The 20,359-nt window shown below is 45.3% G+C and overlaps 1 protein-coding gene across 1 annotated transcript in view; it reads right to left on the bottom strand.

The window, feature by feature from the left end:
- Positions 1–20,359, bottom strand: part of CNNM1 (cyclin and CBS domain divalent metal cation transport mediator 1) — a 56,641-nt gene that overhangs the window by 17,491 nt on the left and 18,791 nt on the right. The window contains exons 2-6 of the mRNA XM_021699969.1: positions 14,507–14,650; positions 11,434–11,574; positions 9,163–9,332; positions 7,157–7,256; positions 6,718–6,765 (exon numbers count right to left, since the gene is read on the bottom strand). Coding sequence (XP_021555644.1) covers positions 6,718–6,765; positions 7,157–7,256; positions 9,163–9,332; positions 11,434–11,574; positions 14,507–14,650 — 603 coding nt within the window. The remainder of the gene's footprint in view (positions 1–6,717; positions 6,766–7,156; positions 7,257–9,162; positions 9,333–11,433; positions 11,575–14,506; positions 14,651–20,359) is intronic.

Below are 20,359 nucleotides of genomic sequence, written 5' to 3'. Positions count from 1 at the left end.
TAATGGTTCCCAAATGTTTATGACACAAAAGCCAACCCAAAGGAATACTGCCACCTACCACATTTCACAAAGGAAAAGGATTATTTTTAGAGACTCCCTGTATATTCTGGGAGGAAACGGTCCCTATCGATCTCAAAGCACATTACAGATGTCAATCGAACACTGAAAAAACATCACTGCTCCTGACCTCTCTCCTGCTCCGTGCTTTTGTGGATTTGGAAGGACTGTCATGAGGAACCTGAAATCATCTCCACTGGGAAAATAAAAGGAATGAATCTGGGGAAAGGGAATGATAACTGCAGTGGAGCTGTGTAATCTCAGCGGGTTGATCAGAAGTCTACTTTTTAAATGAAAGCACCTGCAAAGTTGGCTAATTACATCATGCTCTGGAAGCAATGCACAAAACCACTCCATTCTCCTTATTTTAAACTAAAGCTCAAATAGAAGGAAACTGCCTATGGATAATGGTGGCAATATTTGGTGCAGGGACCACTGGCCTCAATCCACTGTGAGCACCATAATTCATTAGCATGACCGCTTTCAAAATGCTAATAAGTCACAGTCCTCTAGGGCAGAACCCATGATACAGAAGAATGCCCCGCTTCCTGTTTCAGTCTGGGGATTTGAAGGGAAAGTAGGGTTCAGTGGCTGCCTGCGTCTATCTTTTGGAGCATCAGTGAGGGACAAGGGGGAACAGCCCTCTCCAGTCATGGTCACTGTGCCATGGGCCATCTGTGTTCTCCAAACTGGATGGGGGGCATCACAAAAAGCCCATGTTCAAAGGGGTAGCCAAGTCCAGGACAATAGAAGCAGGACCTAAGAGACTCAGATTCCATACATCACCCAGTGCTCATCAAGACAAGTGCACTCCTTAATCCCCATCACCTATTTTACCCATCTCCCCATCCCCTCCCCTCTGGGAACCATCAGTCTGAGTCTGTTTCTTGGTTTGTCTCTCTTTTTCCTTTGCTCATTTGTTTTGTTTCTAAAATGCCACAGGTCACTATATTGTACGCCTGAAACTAATATAACACTATGTTAACTACACTGGAATTTAAAACAACAAAAGAATTTTGCAAATGTATACAATATATATGTATCAAATTATCACATACATCTTAAATTTACACAATGTTATATGCCAATTATGTCTCAATAAAACTGGAAACTTTTTTTAAATTTTGAGTACAGTGTTAAGCTGGTTTCAGGTGTACAACTTAGTGATTCGACAAGTCTATACATTATGTTGTGCTCACCACAAGTGTAGCTCCCGTCTGTCCCATTACATCGCTATCCCAGTATCACTGACTATTCCTTATGCTCTGCTTTTTATTCCTGTGACTTATTCATTTCAAGCGGAAACTTTTTTGTTAAAAATAAAAAAGAATTGGAAAAATTAAAAAAAAAATAAATGTAACATTGAAAAAAGGGAGAGAGGTTTGGATTCCAGTTCTCGTCCTTCTCCCTTCTCACTGCATCGGTGATACTGATGGATGGCTCGATGTTTTCAGAGCTGTTTCCTTACCTATTGTTTTCCAATGATAATTTCTTCCCATCTCTGAGGTGGTTGTGGGGAATCACATAAAATGATTGGGTTCTTTTTAAACTTAAAGGCCCTATTAATTTCCAGGATTTCTTTTTCCTCTGTGTAAGATGGGGGCGAGACATAATATACGCAAATAATTGTATTTAGATCGTAAATCAAGTATGGGGCTGGACAAAAGGAAACCAGATGAAAGGAGGTGGGGAGGAGAGAGTCAAAGGCCCTTTCTTTTTTCCTGCTGTGTTCCTCACTGCTCCAGAGGTAAAGCAAGGGTGGGAAGAAGCTGGCCTTGCTCTCAGTTTTGTGGCTCACCTCTTTCTCGCTGGGTTGAACAGCCAGTCACAGAAAACAAGGGGAAGGTGGAAAGAGCTCTCAGGAGCAGATGCCTCCCACCAGGGTTGGATCAGAAGTTGCAGCACCTCCGGGGCGGCCGGGGCGGGGGGGCGGGGGGGGGACGTGTCACAGCAGGAATAAGTCACCTTCATCTTGGTCTGACGCTGGGTTACCATCAAGTTTTTCATAATAAATATCAATGAACTAGAATTAACCTTCCTTTAACTGGAAAGTTACAAAGAACTGGTTTGTCTGGTTAACTGAGGATAATTTAAAAGGAAAATATATGCCTGCTTTAATCCTTTTGGTTGAATATTTTTTAAAAATGTGAACCTTCCCTCTCCACTGAAACTTCCTAGCATACTCTTCATTCACCAAGACTCCCTGCCTGTGAAGGATCTTGATGGTCCATGATGTGGTCATTTCTCATTTTGCCAGCTGGCAGGAGTAGACCAGTTAGCTGGTAGAAGGCACCAGCCTGGCATCCCACATTGACCATGCTGGTCTTTAGTCATGATGAAGGCATGAGCTCTCACAAAGCAAGAAAAAATTTATTTCTTGGTGGAAAATCACTAAATGAGAGAGAAAACCTTGGTGAAATTTGAGAAGGTGATTAACTTGTCTTGTACAGATAAACATGGGAACCAGATGGCTTTAGATGGGAAAAATGTGACTTGGGAGAAAGCAGGAGTCAACACAAATACTTCTGAAGCAGCAAACTTGGGGGTTTGAGGTCTCAGGACATAGCGTTTTTGAAAGTTGAGGGTCTACTGTACAGATAGCAAAACATAGCTGGATTCTTGCTGGCTGAGGTTATGGTGGGGCCTCAGAATCCTACTGTGGCACCCGGTTAGGGAGACAGATGTGGGGGGTGCAGGGAATTGGACCGTGTTTTCACATTCTAACTTCAGGGCAATTTAACAGGTAAGTTCTTGGTTTGGTCATTACTTGTTTCATGAGCCTAAGAGAGCAGCCTCTAGACATGAAAACAATACAAACACTTCATCGATTATTACATTCTTCTCAACCCTCGAGTTACTGTGTAGTTCCATGAGGAGCTGCCTGACCCAGTTAAAAAGAAACGCAGCAACTTTTATTTAATTAACATCAGAGGTTAAACCTAATGAAAAGTCGTTTTGAAATTTTTACACATATTCTTTGTCTGAGTAAGGCCAGAGAGAATATGGTCACCAGAGAGTAACATTACGGGGAAGATGAGGATGGGTTAATGGTCAGCTAAAGGCAGAGGCCACACAGAATGAATGGTGGAGGGAAAATAGCAATAAGGAATGGTACTCTCTGTTTCTTTCTCTTCCTCTCCTGCTGCACTCCTCATGTCTCCATTCTGCAGTGAGACAAATGATGATCAAGAACTCACCCCATCCCTCACCCCGTTATTTCCTCCTGTACATACACAGAGACATCTCCGGGAGCTAAATTCACAAGTGACACCACTGACTCGGCAATGCCCGGGCTGTATGTGCCAGTGAGTGTTATCTGTGGGATGTGCTATGCCTCAGAACTGGCACGGCCTGTGGGAGAGACGAGTTCTCTTGCAGGACAGTGACAGAGACCAAAGGCCTCTTGCACACCCCACTGAATCTACGGAGACCCGACACACCCACGCACGTTTACCTGGGGAGCCCGCCAGAGAGTCCCCTCTGCTGAAGGCGAAGGTACGAGACACAGAGACGGGCACTAAAGAGTCAAGGGCCAAGGATTTGTGAGTTGCGAAAGAGAAGATAAACAGAAAAGGAGAAAGACAAAGAGCAAAGTGTGTGAGTCAGTCTGTTCTTGAGTCTTCACGGAGTCACATTTCTCTGCAAAAGGGAATCTCGCCTCTGAAAACAGGGAGATTGCAAATCCTCTCACAAAGTCACTCTCCAGAAACAAGAACATAAAACAGTCTTGGCTGAAAGTCTTCTGAAAAGATGCGCAGTAATCTTAGAGGGGATTCGACCTGCCGCTGACAAGAGCAGGCAGTGTCCCTGGGAGGAGGGGGGGATGACGTGTGTCTACAGCATTCTCTCGGAACCTGCAAATATGCTGGGAGTCCCGCACTGCCTCGCCCCCAGGGCTTCCCAACCGCCACAGGGCCCTGCCCGCCTGCACAGCGGCTAAAAGCAGACTGCGTGCTCCTGCCAGGGGCAGCAGGAGGAAACCTGCCTGTGCCTCCGAGGGGCTCCCCCGTGGTCACAGTGCTGGGCATGAACTGTGCATTGCTGGATCAAGGGGGCATTTCTATCTGGGAATCTGTCTTCCTCTCTCTTATCCAATTGTTCGGAGAGCCTTTCCTTGGGGACTAAAGGAAGTCAGTCTGCAGGTGACAGCACACCGAAATCGGCAACTTCTGTGGTCCTATCTGCCACCCCAGGTGATTGTACGGACATTACCCACACACGCAGGGGAGCGGGGAGCTTTATACCTACCTGATTGATAATCATTTGGTCTGACACCAGATGTCAAAGAATATTGGAATGGGCTCCTAATGTGAGACGTACCGGGATAAGAAACCGCACAGTCTCAAGAAGCATCCTAGAGCTTCCGGGGCTGCCAATGAAATGTACACCCCACCAAACAGGTAGGAGACAAGCCTCTCCCTGCCTGCATTGCCCTGTGGGCATCCGTTTCTTCTACCCTGAGCTCAAGCCTGGTTCCTTCAGAGTTCCCAGGCTCACTGTGATCCTCCTGGGGTCCCTGGCAATCAGATCCAAGAGAAAGGAGATGGTGCTGGCTGTGTTCCCTTTACCCTGCACAGGAAAAACTAGGGTCTAACTGATAACCTCAACTTCGACTTTGAAGCTAGGTCCCCAGGCCAGTGTTCTGGCAAACCTGTCATCCCATTTATCTCCCTCAAAGGCTAATAAAGCTACAGGCTGGCTTCGAGGACAGGGGTAGTTTGCTAGACCGAGACCCTACAAGAATTCACTGCCTTATGCTCTCCTTTGACTGCAGGCTGAGGTTCGTTGCCCGTGAGCAATGCTGGGTGGCTGGACCCTGGGCTGGGGGTGCACCTGGCACAAGTGTGGGGTGTGGCATCCTTGGGGGATATTTTACACTGTACTCCGCTAAGTGGGGAGCGCTTGCGGGGACGATGGAAAATGTCTCCACACCCCTACTGGCTAATTCGATTTCTTTCTCCTTCTGAAGATTTATAAAGATGCTCAGAAGTGAGGGGAGGGAAAGAGTCTAATGCTCCTTTTTAACCAGTTTTGAAGGAGAGATCAGTGTTGTAAGTTTACTCCTGTCTCACTGACAAAATGGAGGCAGAAATGGATAGAAAGAACTAGAGACAGGTAGGAAGGAATGGAGGAAACCAGGTAACAACTTCCCACAACTTTCTAAATAATTTTCTTTTTAAAAAGAATAAAGGTCATCCATAGTAGGTGGGCTGGGGAGCCTCATGTAGCTCTTTGTTCCCCCATCTTTTGGTCTTCTGAAAGAGCCAGAACAGGGTCCCATGTCTAGGTAACATTCAGAATCTTAGGAATTACTTCACCCTGAGCAATCCCTAATGTGATGGATGGAAATCTCTTTTAGAGAACCAAGACTTCCGTGGTCCTGTAGCCCATCCCTCACCCATCCAGAGTTCTTGTTCTAAGATGATGATGCTTCCTTCACCAACCTTGTCTGAGATTCACTGGTTTATGTAAGTGTAATAATGTACCAGGGCTTTACTTTTATAGATCTTCAGCTCACGTTGGGCCACGCCTTGGGTATGGAGAGGTACTTCAACTTCATTTCAGCCTTCTGCTCGGCTAGGGTATGAATTACACTGTAAATTGTTCCACTATTTCCACATGGAAATTGCATTCTGGAACATGATGGGTCTCAAATCTGTATTTCCTTGTGCTGTGTGAACTAGCCAGGACACGGGAATGCATCCGGGTAGTCATCACTTACTGGGTAATTTGGAGCAAGTCAGTTCTTTAGTTTCTCTGTGTTAAAATGGTATCTACCTTTCCTGTGCCAGGGATTGTGATATCAAGCTTTGAGATCTTCTGATAAATCCCAATAGAAAGTACTCCATAAAATCTTTTTTATGATGAGAGAAAACACCCCATTTGTCATGAAAATAGCCCCCGCTGTAAACACTTAACAGCTGAAAGCAATGCAAAATTCAGACCCGTGAATCAAAAAGAAATCTAGAGAAATAATTCTTTCTGGATCACGCTTATATCCCCATAAATGCCATGCCTTCTAAACACAAGTACAATAACTCCACACAGGAAACAGCGAGAAGGTAGAGCACGGAAGGGGCAGAACAAACCAGCCATGAGCCCTGTGGCAGCCCCTGGCATGAGCATGCACAGCCAGCTGGCAGCCAGCTCTCCACCAGCTAAGACGTGGTGACGAGGAAAGAGAAGCAGGTGAGCCACATACCGTGCCAGCCTGGAACTTACATCCTAAGACCTTGTGGGCATTTCCTATTGACACAGTAATGACAGACCCGTGTCAGGTAAAGTGAAGGCCAGTGCGTGAATTATATCCTAGCAGAGAAGGAAAGGCTGAACCTCCACCAGAGCACCGCAGTCACCCGCCTGTATTCTCCGGCAGGTGACAATAAATGGGGCCCCTCCCCTCACAGCTTCCCTCCCTGTCATTCGTCACTTGCACATGAGCAGAGAAGCAGCAGAAAACATTCCAAACACAGCAACGAAACGCTTGTGGTCGGTGGGTACCTGGCAGGAGGCAGTATTCCTGGCAGAGCATTACAAAGAGGCTGCCAACATTTGGGTTAGCCCCAGGCCAGGCTCAAAGTGCTCGGTCCAGCTCCCCAGAGTGGGCTGAGGCAGGACCACGATGGGGGCAGATGGGGGAGGGGTTTGAGAGATACATACGAAAGACCGAGGATCCAGCCAGGCTTCCAACCTTCCGCACATCGTTATCTAAGGACAGAAGGATGCAGTTCAGAACACACCCCTTCTTATGGAATGCACGCTCCTCCACCCCAGCCCCAGCACCAATTAACCCTGCAAAAACCAGGCAATCAAATGGAAGTGTAAAAAGCAAAATCAACTTGTCCTTTCATACGGAAAAATACCACTATCCACTCCTGGCACTTGATAATGTTGCAGTCTACCATGTACTTCCACAAACAAACTCCCTGAATGAGAAAGGACTCTTAGACCCATTTTACAGAGGAGGAAACTAAAGTCTAGCAAGCCAAACGGCTTGTACAGAGAGTCCCTAAAAGGAGTCAGGACTTGAACCCAGATGTTCTTTTCCACAATATCCCACTGCTTCCCCCAAGAAGCTCTGGCCTGGGGACTGGAATACCTGAGCAAGCAGTAGTCATGACGGCTGGGACACCATAGTAGGTGAAGGCTCCATTCTCGAAGCGAAGGCCTTCCTTCCCAACCTCCACTTCCACTTTACCCTGGGGAAAGAAGGAAGTACACTGAGGGCATGTATGAGGACTTCCAGTTCTATTATTGGCTACAACCCTAAGCACTTCTGTCTGGATAACAGGTGGACTTAAGTTCTTATCACAGGGAAATGTGAAGTCTATCTGAATCCATTTCAAAAATAGCAGCTCCAACTTCAGTAGCCCTTGGCAGCACATTAATTGCTTAGTTCATAAAGGAGCATCCCATCCTGAATAACCAACTCTCTTTGCATGTTCTGATGGCCCTTCCGTGATGAATGTCCTGGCCCCAGCTAGCCCCGGGCCCCGTAAACTGCTGCCTGGTTTAGTCTGAGATTAGACCATCTCTGAGTCTGGTTGAGAGAAAATCAGATTTTGCGCAGAGCTTGTTTAATTCATCACCAGGAAGAATGGTAGCTAACGGCTCGCCTGTAGCGTGTACCTGTGGGCTGGTAATGGGCTACGTGCACTGCACAGATTCTCACTCCATCCCACCACCCGACGAGGCCCAGTTTTTATTTATTATTTCATTTTATTTATCCCCAGTTTACAGATGAATCAATTTGAGGCTCAGAGAGGTTAAATAATTTGGTCAAGGTTAGTTAGAAAGCAGCAATACTGGCATTTTAAAGCCAGATCTTTCCCATTTCTGAACCTACGCTCTTGCTACTACCTTTCACTCCCTCCAACTTTTATTTGAAAATGGTTACTTTGGGGCGCCTGGGTGGCTCAGTCATTAAGCGTCTGCCTTCGGCTCAGGTCATGATCCCGGGGTCCTGGGATCGAGCCCCGCATCGGGCTCCCTGCTCTGCGGGAAGCCTGCTTCTCCCTCTGCCTGCTGCTCCCCCTGCTTGTGCTCTCTCTCTACCTCTCTCTCTCTGACAAATAAATAAATAAATAAAACTTAAAAAAAAAAAGAAAATGGTTACGTTTACATGAAGCATAAGATAGTAGGTTATATGGGTTCATTATGTTATATAAACAATGTAACGGGACTCTTGTTGATTTTCAGCAGTGAAGAGTGGACTCCATTTTTGGAGAAGGGAGGTCACTTTTTGACGCTACATGGAAGGATGGGTGTGAGGCCCATCACAGGGTCGGAGCAGACAGGCTGTAGGTGGACTGGAAGCAAAGAGAGGCCCCTTCTAAGGTAACTGAGCTTAATTAAGATTTTTAAGGCAATCCCTGTATTTAAGGTCTGTAAGATTCTGTTGCAAAGAGATGGGCAATAGTGACAGGGCCAATGCTGGAGATGGGCCAGGGAGCCAGCGGCGTCACAAGCTGGAACCACACGTGACATGTGTTTATGACAGGCCTATCCAAGCACCCAGGGCAGAAGGCGATGGTACTTATGTGAGCACTGGGAAGACGCTGTGCCTCTTTTATTCCATCATTTGTTCCCTCCCTGGTCCTCTTAAGGAGGAGAAGATTCGAGAGGCTACAAAGGCTGAAATGTGGCAGAGAGAGTGGATGTGTTCCTTGCACCTCCAGAGCAAGGAGCGGCTGGGAGTCAGACATAGTGAGATGTCAGCATGACAGACACGGTTGGGAGGTAGTAGACCGTTGCATTCCTGGGGATGTCTAAGCAGACAACGGGGTGTTTGGGATTCTGCAGGATGACAGTTTTGGAAGTGTAGTCCCAGAACCCCTCTGCTGGAGAAGTCCCCACCCCACCCCACCATAAACACTGCTGACTGGTCAGACTAACTGCCATCAAGGTCCCACCACTCTTGGGACACCGGCCAGTCACACCTGGCCCCTTCTGCGGGTCATGGACAAATGCCCACCCCACTGGCCTTGCCCTGAGGTAGCAGGCTGAGGCTTTGAACCTGGCACTGAGGAGGCACAGCCCTTCCTCTCCATCTAGCCTGGAGATGCCCTCGTCCCGCCCTGGGAGGGTCTCTAACTCCCCACTCACCTGCAGGAGCAGCACGAAGTAGTCCACGGGGCGGTTGCGCTGGTAGAGGTAGTGTTCTGGGGCTTTCTTATTCTTCTCGTCAAACTTCAGCTCCTGGATCACATTGGGATGTTTCAGGAGCCGGAGCAGGATCTTCTCCGAAAGGTACAGAGATTTAAAGGGCTCCACTTCTAGGGGAGATAGGGAGGCAGGAAGAATAAGCAGCTGAAGGAGTCAGGATGGGCAAACCAGGGCTTGTGTCTAGAGCCACCTCCATTCATGCTCCGGGGCACCAAGCCGGCAGGGCTCTTGTGAGTCTCTCAGGTGGGGGTAGTGGGGCCTCCCACCCAAGTGTGCATCTCAGCTTCTCCCCATGCCCTCTGGGGATACGTGTCCCTGTGCTGGCACCCTGGAGAAAACGGGTCACCATTTTGGAAATGTTGGTCTTGCTATTAATTTTCTTCTTGATGTTATTTAAATTTGAGTGTGGACTTTAAAAAGAAGGCAATTTTGCCACTTGCAACAACACGGATGAACCTGGAGGACATTATGCTAAATGAAGTAAGCCAGACACATAAGGACAAATATGTATGATACCACTTATATGATGAATCTAAAATAGTCAAACTGGGGGCGCCTGGATGGCTCAGTCGGTGGGCATCCGACTCTTGATTTTGGCTCAGGTCATGATCTCAGGGTTGTGAGATTGAACTCTTCGTTGGGCTCCACCGCTGGGCCTGGAGCCTACTTAAGATTCTATCTCCCTCTCCTTCTGCCCTCCCCCACCCTTGTGCATGCTCTCTCTTTCTCTCAAAAAATCTTTTAAAAGTAATAAATCAGTCAAACTCATAGAAGCAGAGAGTAGCACCCTGGTTAGCCAGGGCTAGTGGGAGGGGGACATGGGCGAGGTATTGGTCAAAGGGTGCAAAGTTTCAGTTATGCAGGATGAATAAGTCCTAGAGATCTCCCGCATAGCTTAGTGCCTGTAATTAGCAATACTGTATTGTATACTTAAAATTTTGCTAAGACGGTAGATCTTATGTTAACATAGAAAAAATAGTAATAAATAAAGAGGGTGGGAGGAAACTCTTGGAGGTGATGGATATGCTTATAGCAGAGACTGTGGTAAGTTTCACAGGCGAATACTTAGCTCCAAAGTCCTCAAGTCGTATACGTTAAATGTGTATCGCTTTTTGTATGTCAATCTTACCTCAATTAAGTGGTTTAAGAAGAAAAAAAAGCAATGGTAAAAAGAGCATGGATAAGCAAGCCATGTAAACAACAAAGGCCTTAAATGCTATAATCAAATGAAACAGAGAATTTAACCTGATTTATTGGTATGACATGTATCTGTTGAATGAAATGAAATTCCAAGTTAATACAGAGTTAATTATGTAAGTGATCCGTTCCCACAAATGTGAAGCCTTGTTGCATCACATTTTCATATTAACAGGTATTATTTATTATATGCTATGTTATGAACAGATACAGCTGTTTTGCTGTGACAGGCAGCCAGCAGTTAAAAGAAATCTGTAATCACAACTAGAAAACATGTTGAAAACTACTTTCAAGAAGCTCCAATTTAAAATTTTCTACTTCTTAACACCTGGAACAGTACTAGCACTCATAACAAACTCAATAAGTAGATGTTGGACTGACAATTGAACTTAGTCATGGGTGTGATCGTTCTAAGTCAGAACCTGAATTAGGCCTGAGTGAGAAGACTAGAAAGTTCAAAGACAAATACTATCTTCTTTATAAGAAGTTTGTATTTGGATCCTCATTCTTTTCTTGTTTTTCTGAAGATTCCAAGATTCACAACTGACTTCTGTATTTTAAGAACTTGTAGCTCACAAGCCTATCTGGTCCTGGGAGGGACCTGTTGCCCAGTAACCTGGGCCTTTTTGCCCAGTAGGACAGGGCCTTTCCCTCTTCAGCAAATCCTCAGGAGCACTCGGCCTCAGGCTCCTGCCAGGAAGCAAGGGGAGGAAGGGAAAAGAGCAGCAGTGGTTTCTTTAGCTCTTTTCTTGAGTAGAAGAGAGAAAAGCAGAGCTGAGTTGTACTCACTTCCGCCCTAGAAGATCAGGCCTGGGGCCGAACAGGACAGTATATGGCCTCCTGCGGCCCAACCTACGGCACCCCTCCCCGTGGAACAGTGGTTCTCTGTCTCTGCTGAGCACTGGAATTAGGTTGCGAGGTACTAACGTGATTGGTGCAGGTTTCCCCTTCCAGATTCTGCTTTCTTGTCTGGGGAGGAGACACGGGCGGGAAGCGGGGGGGGCAGGGCCATACCTGTGGCCATGAAGCGGTGTGTGGCCAGCAGAAGCTGCGGGGAGATCTTCACCCTCATCTCCGAGTCGGAAAGCTTGAACAGGGAGAAGTCGTGCCGCTTCCTCTCCCGGTGTGGGACCCTCTGCTTTTTCCGGTTGTCGGCTGCAGGGTCACAGGGGACAGATGGCGGCCAACTCAGAATCAGTTTTCCCATAGTCACATGGGACAGAGAGATCCCTTGGGATCCCATGAATTTCTGCAATGTGTCAACTGTAGGTGACCTCATGACTTCTCTTTCCCCGGGGAGCAGAAGGATGCTACTAAGGGACAGAAGGTGGGAGACGCTGCCAGGTCGCAGGATTATTTACTCTTAGGTGGTGTGGGGTGGAAGAAGGGAAAGGCTGGCCTGAACCCCGAGGCCGGGGTTCCAGTGCTCGCTCCCCTCCTGATCAGCTGTGCAACCTCTCTAGACACATTGTGTGCTTGTTTTCATCTACACAACAAGGTTCATAAGTAGCGATAACTCATCCCATGCAGTTATTAGGAGACTCCGAGCAAAACCTACCTGTGAAGTGCTTACAAAATGGCATTCATACACGAGGGACTAGCTTTCTCAGCATCAAGGGGTTTGGCAGAGCCCAGGGGGTTTCCGCCTCTTGCCCTTCTCCTGTCCCCAGAGCTGGGCTCACCAGGTCTCTTCCTGCAGATTTAAACCACACCCTGGGCAGTATCCAAAGCATGTCACCCAAGGGACGTAGGTGGTCACCTCCTCTTTCCACTCACAATTCTCCTGCTTCAACCCTAGCCTCTCCCCAGGGAGGGGATTGAGAAAAAAATCAAGGGAAGAAGAAAGGAGAAGGAATGGGAACAGCCCTCTAACTTACAAAGTTGCGTTCTCTAGGCCAAAAAAAAAAGGAAGTTCACACTTTATCAGTGTTACCCTTCATAAGCTTGGCCATTGCTAAAAAAACCTAGGGGAACTTTAGCTGGCCTGTGCTACTGATGGAGAAAATCTGCTTTTTCCAATTTAATTTTTTTCTCCCTTCTTTTTTTAAGCTTGTTTAAAAAAATTTTTTTTCTTACGGGTAGAGGGAATGTTTTCTTTGGTCAGGTGTCTTTTGCTTTCCCTTAGTTTTGAGTAAAATTTTGAAATGTCTTGCCTATTTCACAGTGCTGAGGGGAGCAGGGAAAGGGATTTGGGTTTTCTCCAGACTTGGCCTGTAGACAAACAGGGCTGGGGGGAACTTTCAGTGCAGGCTGAGTGGATGCAGTGGACGTTAAAGGGAATGAAGCCCAGGGACAAGGAACCAGGGCCCTAGAATCTGGCTCCCTGGTATTCTCCTTCTCCTTTTGGAGCTCACTTCAGCCCCACTGTTTGGGTTTCCTTCTAGAAGACAGAAAGCACCCTTCTACCGTGCGGCGGTCTTGTGGGCCTAGCTTGGACTCTGGGTTGCTGCTTTAACACTCCTTTTGCTTGGGTAGCAACAGCGGCAAGATGCAGACCTAGCTGTCCTGTGGGTCAGGGTCAAGTGAGAAGAAACACAGTATTCCTGGCTCCTTGGCCTTCTTACAGCTCTTAAGGAATCATGCCAGCAGCGTATTTATAAGTGCAGGAAAGCGCTAACCCTCTCCTCCAGAAAGAGGATTGCTCAGCAAGAGAGCAGCAAATATATGTATCGGATCAATTCTTTTGTTCTCACTGATGAGCAACCTTCTGCTTTATAGGACATGTTTGCCTAAATATCCCCACTCCCTCCTCCATCAGAATGCCACTTAACATTTCATCATTGGAGAATCATTCCTCATCTCCCTCTTCATTCCTATTATTTTAATAGTGACTATTTGGAGCATTAAGGTTGTTAAATGCTGGAGGAGGAGCATACTCATTTAGACCAGCATGACTACTATCAGCCCCCGACACCAGTGTGAATGCCTTCCCCAACAGATCTACTGAGGTACCTGGGAATTCTAAATCAAGAGCGGTGGGCAGAGGTGAAGGGAGAAGGGAAAAGGAGAGGTAGAAGTTAACCCCTATTTGAAGAAGTTGGGCCTGGCCAGGGTATCAGGCCAATACCAGATACTGTGACACTCTTACTGTGTTTTGTCAGGGCCTGACCCACCTTTTGGGTTTGATCTCTTCTGAGTCTAAAGGGAAGCAGTCTTTCTGCACCACTCACTGACTTAGAGCATCAAAGCTCTTTGTACTGGGAGCTGGTTTCTGAATGGCTGCTTCTAGCAAGCTAAGGACAGGGGTCTGGATGGAACGAATTAGCTGAGGTAGGGGAAAGGGACTGCTGTCTCATGAAGTGAAATTCAGAGGAGGAAATACTTCCTGGCCTAGGGACTCCCATAGATTTAGATAACCCTCTCATCCCACAGACAGAGCAAGCCTTTGTAATGTCTGCCAGCAAAGCTCTGATAAAGCTCAGTAACCAAAAGCAGTCACTGTCTGCATAGAGTCCATATTGTTCCTGAGGGGGGGCATGGGTGGGAGGGGAGGGGTGGGGAGGGAGAATGAGAAACCAGGCTATAGGGCTGGAAAAGCGTGAGGGAGAAGAGCAGTGTCGAAGAAGGGGTATTTAAGGTTTTGGCTTAGGTTGTGTGTGGGCCATCTCATGACGGTCCCCGCCGTGCGCTGATGTTGTGATGGGGGCGGACTGTGAGTGCAACCCCAGGGAGTGCTGGGGTCTGCGTCTAATGGATGAAGAGACAAAACCAAAACCAAACAAAAGGAAAAAAAAACGGGGCAGGGGGGGATGGAAACAAGGGCAGAGTGGCCACCCCAAGCACACTTAGTGTCCTTTACTTCCTTTTCCATCCAAAGGCCAGGAGCAGGAGGTCTCCTTTTCAGTCTTGGCTCAGTTCCCACAGGTTCCCTCCTGGTAAACATTTAGCTGGCATGTTCTCAGTGACTCAGGGTGCCTCAAGCCAGGGTATCTTGCCATGCCAGCACCTAAAATTTGGGGGCTGACACAGCAATGCATGCATGGGCTTGTCCTGTCACCCTTTCACACAGTATGTCAAACTAAGCCAGCTCTGAGAGTTTCAGAAGAAATGAGATGACCCTGAACAAGAGCCAAGGCCATATACTTACTGTAGAGGTCAGTTTCATCCAGGATCTCTGACTTAATGATCTCCTCTATGATGTCCTCCAGGGTAACAATGCCCATCACCTCATAGAAGGGGTCTCCTTCTCCCTCATTGTTCACCCTCTGGACAATGGCCAGATGAGATTTTCCTAGAGAACAAATGAAGTCCCAGTTAAGCATCTGGAATATTTTCAGAAATCTTTCCTTTTGAGAAAATTATACAAAGTTGCTGTGTGAACCATCTTGGGACTGAACTCATCTTAGGACCTCCTTAAAATACGAACTTTGTGTACAAGCTCTTACAAATGCAAACCTTATACTTTTTTTAAAAAGATTTTATTTATTTATTTGAGAGACAGACAGGGCACGAGTGATGGGAGGGAGGGGCAGAGGGAGAGGGAGAAGCAGACTCCTTGTTGAGCAGGGAGCCCGACATGGGACTCCATCCCAGGACCTGAGCTGAAGGCAGAGGCTTAACCGACTGAGCCACCCAGGCGCCCCTAAACCTTATACTTTTATATCTGTCTCTTTTCTAGGAAAGTTACCTAATAAACACAAAGCTAGTTAACTTTTCTTTCTTTTAACTTTCACATATTAGCAAGTATATTTAAGCTGAAAGAGGCTGAATAATCTAATTGAAAGAATGAAAATTTGGAATCAAAAGAATTAGGTTAGAAGTCTTTTTTCCTCCTCCAAACTTCCCCCATAACTATCCCAGCTACTCTCTGTGAAACTGACCCTGGGCCAATCATTTAACCTCTACTGGGTCTCTATTTTCTCATCTAGAATTAGGGAATAATACCGGTATGGTGATTTTAAAACATGGCCCCAAATTCCTTGATACACCTCCTATGGAAAGGTCCGTGGTCTCTATCTCCTTCCCTTGAGTCTGGGCGGGCCTGTTACTGCTTTAACCAACAGAGGACAGGGAAGCGTCTGCAAGGATATTTCTGAGACAAGGTCACAAAAGGCATGTGGCTTCTGCTGGAGAAATGCTCTAAGAAGTCTGAGGCCAACACGGTGGAGACGGCACACGCAAGTGTGAGTGCGCAGGTGACAGGTGCAGCTGAGCCTGGCCTTCCCGCCATCTCACCGCAGCGCCAGACAGGTGAGTGGAGAAGCTGTGTTGGCAGTGGGTCTGCAATCTCAGCTGATCCAGCGCCACCCGCTGGAAGCCTCCCCAGCCACTCCAGTCTTCTGCTTCAGGCACAGACGCTGTGAAGCAGAGAGAAGCTCGTCCTGCGGTACCTCGTCCAAATTCCCAACTCAGAATCTGTGAGCATAGTAGAACGGCCATTGCTTTATGCTTCTAAGTTTTGGGGTGGTTTGTGAGCAGTAATGGCAACTAGGATAACCAATAGCCATACAGTCATTGTGGGGCTCAGATGACCTAGCGGGTGCGTCAAAGTGCTTTGTAGACTGTAATGGGTCTCCGGCAGGCAGTGAATTTTTATTGTCCAACAACCGAATAATAATAGTTAACGTGTACTGAACTCTCATTATGATTCAGGCACTATTTGGAGCACTTTGTGCGTATTGACTCATCCAATCCTCATAACAACCCCTGAGATAAGTACTGTTGTTATCCCCACTTTATAGATGAAAAGACTGAGGCACAGATTGGTTAAGAAACATGCCTAAACTTACATAGCCTGGAAGTGGCACAGCTGGATTGCAAACCCAGGTAACTGGATTCAGTCCCAAAGTAGGGACTGAGTCTTACCTAACAGTCCTGCAATCCTGCTTCACCTTGGTTTGTTTTTATCTGCTGATAAACAAATTTCCTGGTCCTATTTCTAAAACATAAATCTGGGTGGTTCTTTTCCTTGGCTGAGAGACATTTAACGGGAAAATCTAGAGTACTGACTTAGAAGTTATGCTTGCCAAAAAAAAAAAGGAAGTTCACACTTTATCAGTGTTACCCTTTATAAGCTTGGCCATTGCTAAAAATATCAGTTAAAAGGAGTAGTCAGTTTGCTGGAGGCATAATTAACCATTAAAATTATACACGTGAACTTCTGTATCAGATACTTCAAATCACAAAATAGCTACCTATCAGAATTTTAATTGGAAAGATGGGATTTGTATCACTCAAGAATGGTCTCTAATTTCTTCTCCACCTTCAACCTGTCTTTCAACTGTCTCCAAACTGGTCTGATCATGCCACTGCCCTGCTCAAAAGTCCTCCAAGTTTCCCTAGTATGCACAGAATCAAATCGAGACTCATTGGTTTGGCATTATCAAGACAGCAAAATGCCCTGCTCCATCCCCTACTCATTTGATACTATGGGTGCACTGTGTTACCTTCACTTCCCCACTTTTTCCATGTGTACTTTCTAACGCTTTGTGCACACGGTCCCCTCCCACTCCATCTCCACTCTTCAAGTTCCAGCTCAGGGGCTAGCTCCTCAAGAAAGTCCTACCAGATTTGCCCCATTCTAAATCGGAACCAATCTCTCCTTGCCTATGTTTTGAAACCCTTGATAACTCCATCAGAGCATTTGTCACAATTTGCTGCTTCTGGTAACTAGCAATGTGTGTGTCCTCTACTGCACCATGTTTTTTCCTCAGGCCATAAGCTCCTTCAGGATATACACTAAGATAGGGTACTCTCCACATAACAGGAAGCCAAATAAATGCCTGATGAACTGAACTAAACTGAACGAAAATCCATAGTTGATACAATAGATGATATTAAAACGAGACATTAAAACCTTTATTTTTTGATAAAATACAACGTGTTTAAGTTAAAATTTAAACTCTGTATCAGTGGTTCTAAAATTATCCTTCTTTGAAACAACTGCAACTGTACTTTGTAGCTTAAATTAGATTATGTTAATTGTTAGAATGTGCTCAATTTAAAGGGTTTTTCCTCAACACATTGTTCTTAAACTTATGGCACCTGTTCTCACTTTCCTGCTAACGTGCTAACAGATGACAAAACAATTGACTAGTATAACGGAACTTTTGGAGAAGTGAGTTCTTAAAAGTATTTTCTATAATTGGATAATTTTTGTAGTGTTGAGCTCAGAATATATATAATACAGCCATACTTCTGCCACTAAGAGATTAGTTCACGTACTGGGATTAAATAAATTAAGATTTTATGATGCTTCACAGAGTGCCATAACTTCCATGTGAAAATCAACCATTGGTCTACACTTCATAAGGTCAATTTGAGGACGTCCACTCTGTGACCGCCAGGGAATAGAGATTAAAAAAAAAAAAAAAGTCCTAATTATATAATATTCAAGACAATACACTTATGTAATCTATTAGAAATATTTTGCAATTCACAATCAGCCTTTCTGATCACCTCAAATGCCTACAGAGGTCTACAGACAAATGAAGGAAGTCGTTCTTTCTTGGGTACAGACTGAAATAGGAATCAGAATCAGAAATCACATAACCCTGTTCATATAACCTCTGTTCAGAAACCAGCTGTGCTCATGACACATAGACCTGAGGTCCATCTTCTCTCAAAAAAGCTGCCCTTTAAGAGACCTATCTCCCTGTACCCTTCTGCTTCCTAGGCCTCAGAAGGGCTGGGGGTAGTTCCCGGTGAAGTCCATCTTGAGACAGGGAAAACGTAGTCACTCCTTCCCGCCACAGCACTTTGTACAAACCTCTCTTTGGCATTTATAACAACAATAATAGCTATTATTATTACTATTATTATTATTATTATTATTATTGCAGCTACCATTTGCTATATTCACCCCAGGAGCCAGGCATAATTTCACCATGCTATTGTTCTAAGTTATTTCCCCTACTATGATGGTAAGCTTTCTGGGGGGCAACAGCTATGTTCTACTTAATCTCCATTTCCCCAGAATCTAAGAATAACACCCAGCACAGAGTAAGAGCTCCATAAGTAGTGGATATCCATGTGCAAAAGAATGAAGCTGGATGCCTACCTCGCACTGTACACAAAAGTTAATTCAAAATGGATCAAATGCCTAAATGGAAGAGTGAAAACTATAAAACTCTCAGAAGAAAACATAGGAGTAAATCTTTGCGACCTTGGAGTAGAAAATGTTTTTTTTAGATAAGACACCACAAGCACGAGTAACCAAGAAAAAAACAGATCAACTGGACTTTAGAATACTTTTAGAACGTATTTAACGGACTACCAGCAAATCCTATATCTGACAGGGAGCTTGTATCCAGAATACATAAAGAAAATTTACAACTCATAAAAACACAACTCAATTAAAAACCGGGAAAGGATGGGACTAGACAGTTATCTGAGGAAGATATACAACTGTCCAATAAGCACATGAAAAGATGCTTAGCATCTTCATCATTAGGAAAATGCAGATCAAAACCCTAATGAGATACCACGTCACACCCACCAGAATGGCTAGAATAAAAAAGACAATAACGAATGTTGATATGGATGTGGATAAATGGGAACCCTTAGACATTGTTGGTGGGATTGTAAAATGGGTTACCTGCTTTGGAAAAGTTTGGTGGTCTCTCAAAACATTAAACATAAATTATCACATGATTCAGCAATTCTACTGAATCCATATATGGGTATATACTTCGGTAAACACCCAAGCAAACTGAAAACATATGTCCTCACAAAAATGTGTACACAAAGGTTCATATTCTTCTTAAAAGCTTAACAGTCAAAACAATCCAAATGTGCATCAACTGACTAAAGGATGAATAACACGTGGTGTATCCAGACAGTGAAATATTGTCTGGCCATAAAAAGAGAATGAGGTAGGGGAACATGCTATAACATGGACAAACTTTGAAAACATCATGCTGAATGAAAGAAGCTAGACCCAAGAGGCCACACCTTGTGTAGTTCCATTTATATGAAATGTCCAGAGTAGGCTAATCTGTACAGAAAGAAAGTAGATTAGTGATTGCCAGGAGCTAGAGGAAGAAGGGGATGGGGAAAAACTGTAGGATTTCTTTTGGAGTGATGAAATGTTCTAGAATTAGGTAGTGATGGGTATACAATCGATGGTCCACTGAACCGTATACCTTAAAAGGGTGAATTTTATGGTATGTGAATTTTATCTCAATAAAGCTGTTATTAAAGCCATTTGGAACAAGGAAAAACAAAAACCAGTGCTTCAATGAACAGGAAGTCAGTGGGTGAGTAAAAATAGGAACTGTTTCATAAAAAGAGAATAGGTTGAAATATAAGAGCAATACTGGTTTGGACACAGATGGCGATGCTGGCAAAATGCTAGTTTAGAGTACTTGTCATTTTGTGCTCTAGGATGTGGCAGAGACCAAAAGTGGACACAGGCGAGGCCATCAGGAGAACAGGAAAGGGGGAGAGGGCACCATCTTATCAATTTCTGTGACGGTGGAGAAGGTGAGCAGGGATGAGGGTTTGTCACAGCTGGGAGGAAAGAATCTAAGAACAAAGATCTCATTAAGATATAATGAGGGAAAAGGTAATGTTTTACATAGAAAATTCATGAATCCTACTGCTTTATGAGGTACTATGTCCCTGGACCAAACTACTGTGGCACTGAACACCAACAGATGGGAAATCTGTGAGCTGAGTTGAACAATACAGACACAGTGGATTTTATGGCAATTCACTTTCTAAAAATTAAGGCTACATTTGTCTCTGTTGTAAAGAGTATATTTTATTCTGGGTCTACTGGTGTTCTACTTCTGAACTGGTAACTACAGATGCTCTGGCCTCTGGCTTGAATCCCTGCCGTGTTCCTGGTGTCCAGTCTCAGCAGAAGCCCCAACTCTGTCCTGATGGTTGACTTTCCTGGATTCTAGCAGCTATGAGCTCCTTAAGCATTGGTTTCCTTCCCTCCAGCCTGGACTACTTTCTCTCAGCCTCTGATTTACAGTCTCTAGCTTCGATGCTG

Source organism: Neomonachus schauinslandi, chromosome 6 (assembly GCF_002201575.2).
Source record: "Neomonachus schauinslandi chromosome 6, ASM220157v2, whole genome shotgun sequence".
In the NCBI taxonomy this organism is placed as follows: Eukaryota; Metazoa; Chordata; class Mammalia; order Carnivora; family Phocidae; genus Neomonachus; species Neomonachus schauinslandi.
This window is presented reverse-complemented; position numbering and strand designations above follow the sequence as displayed.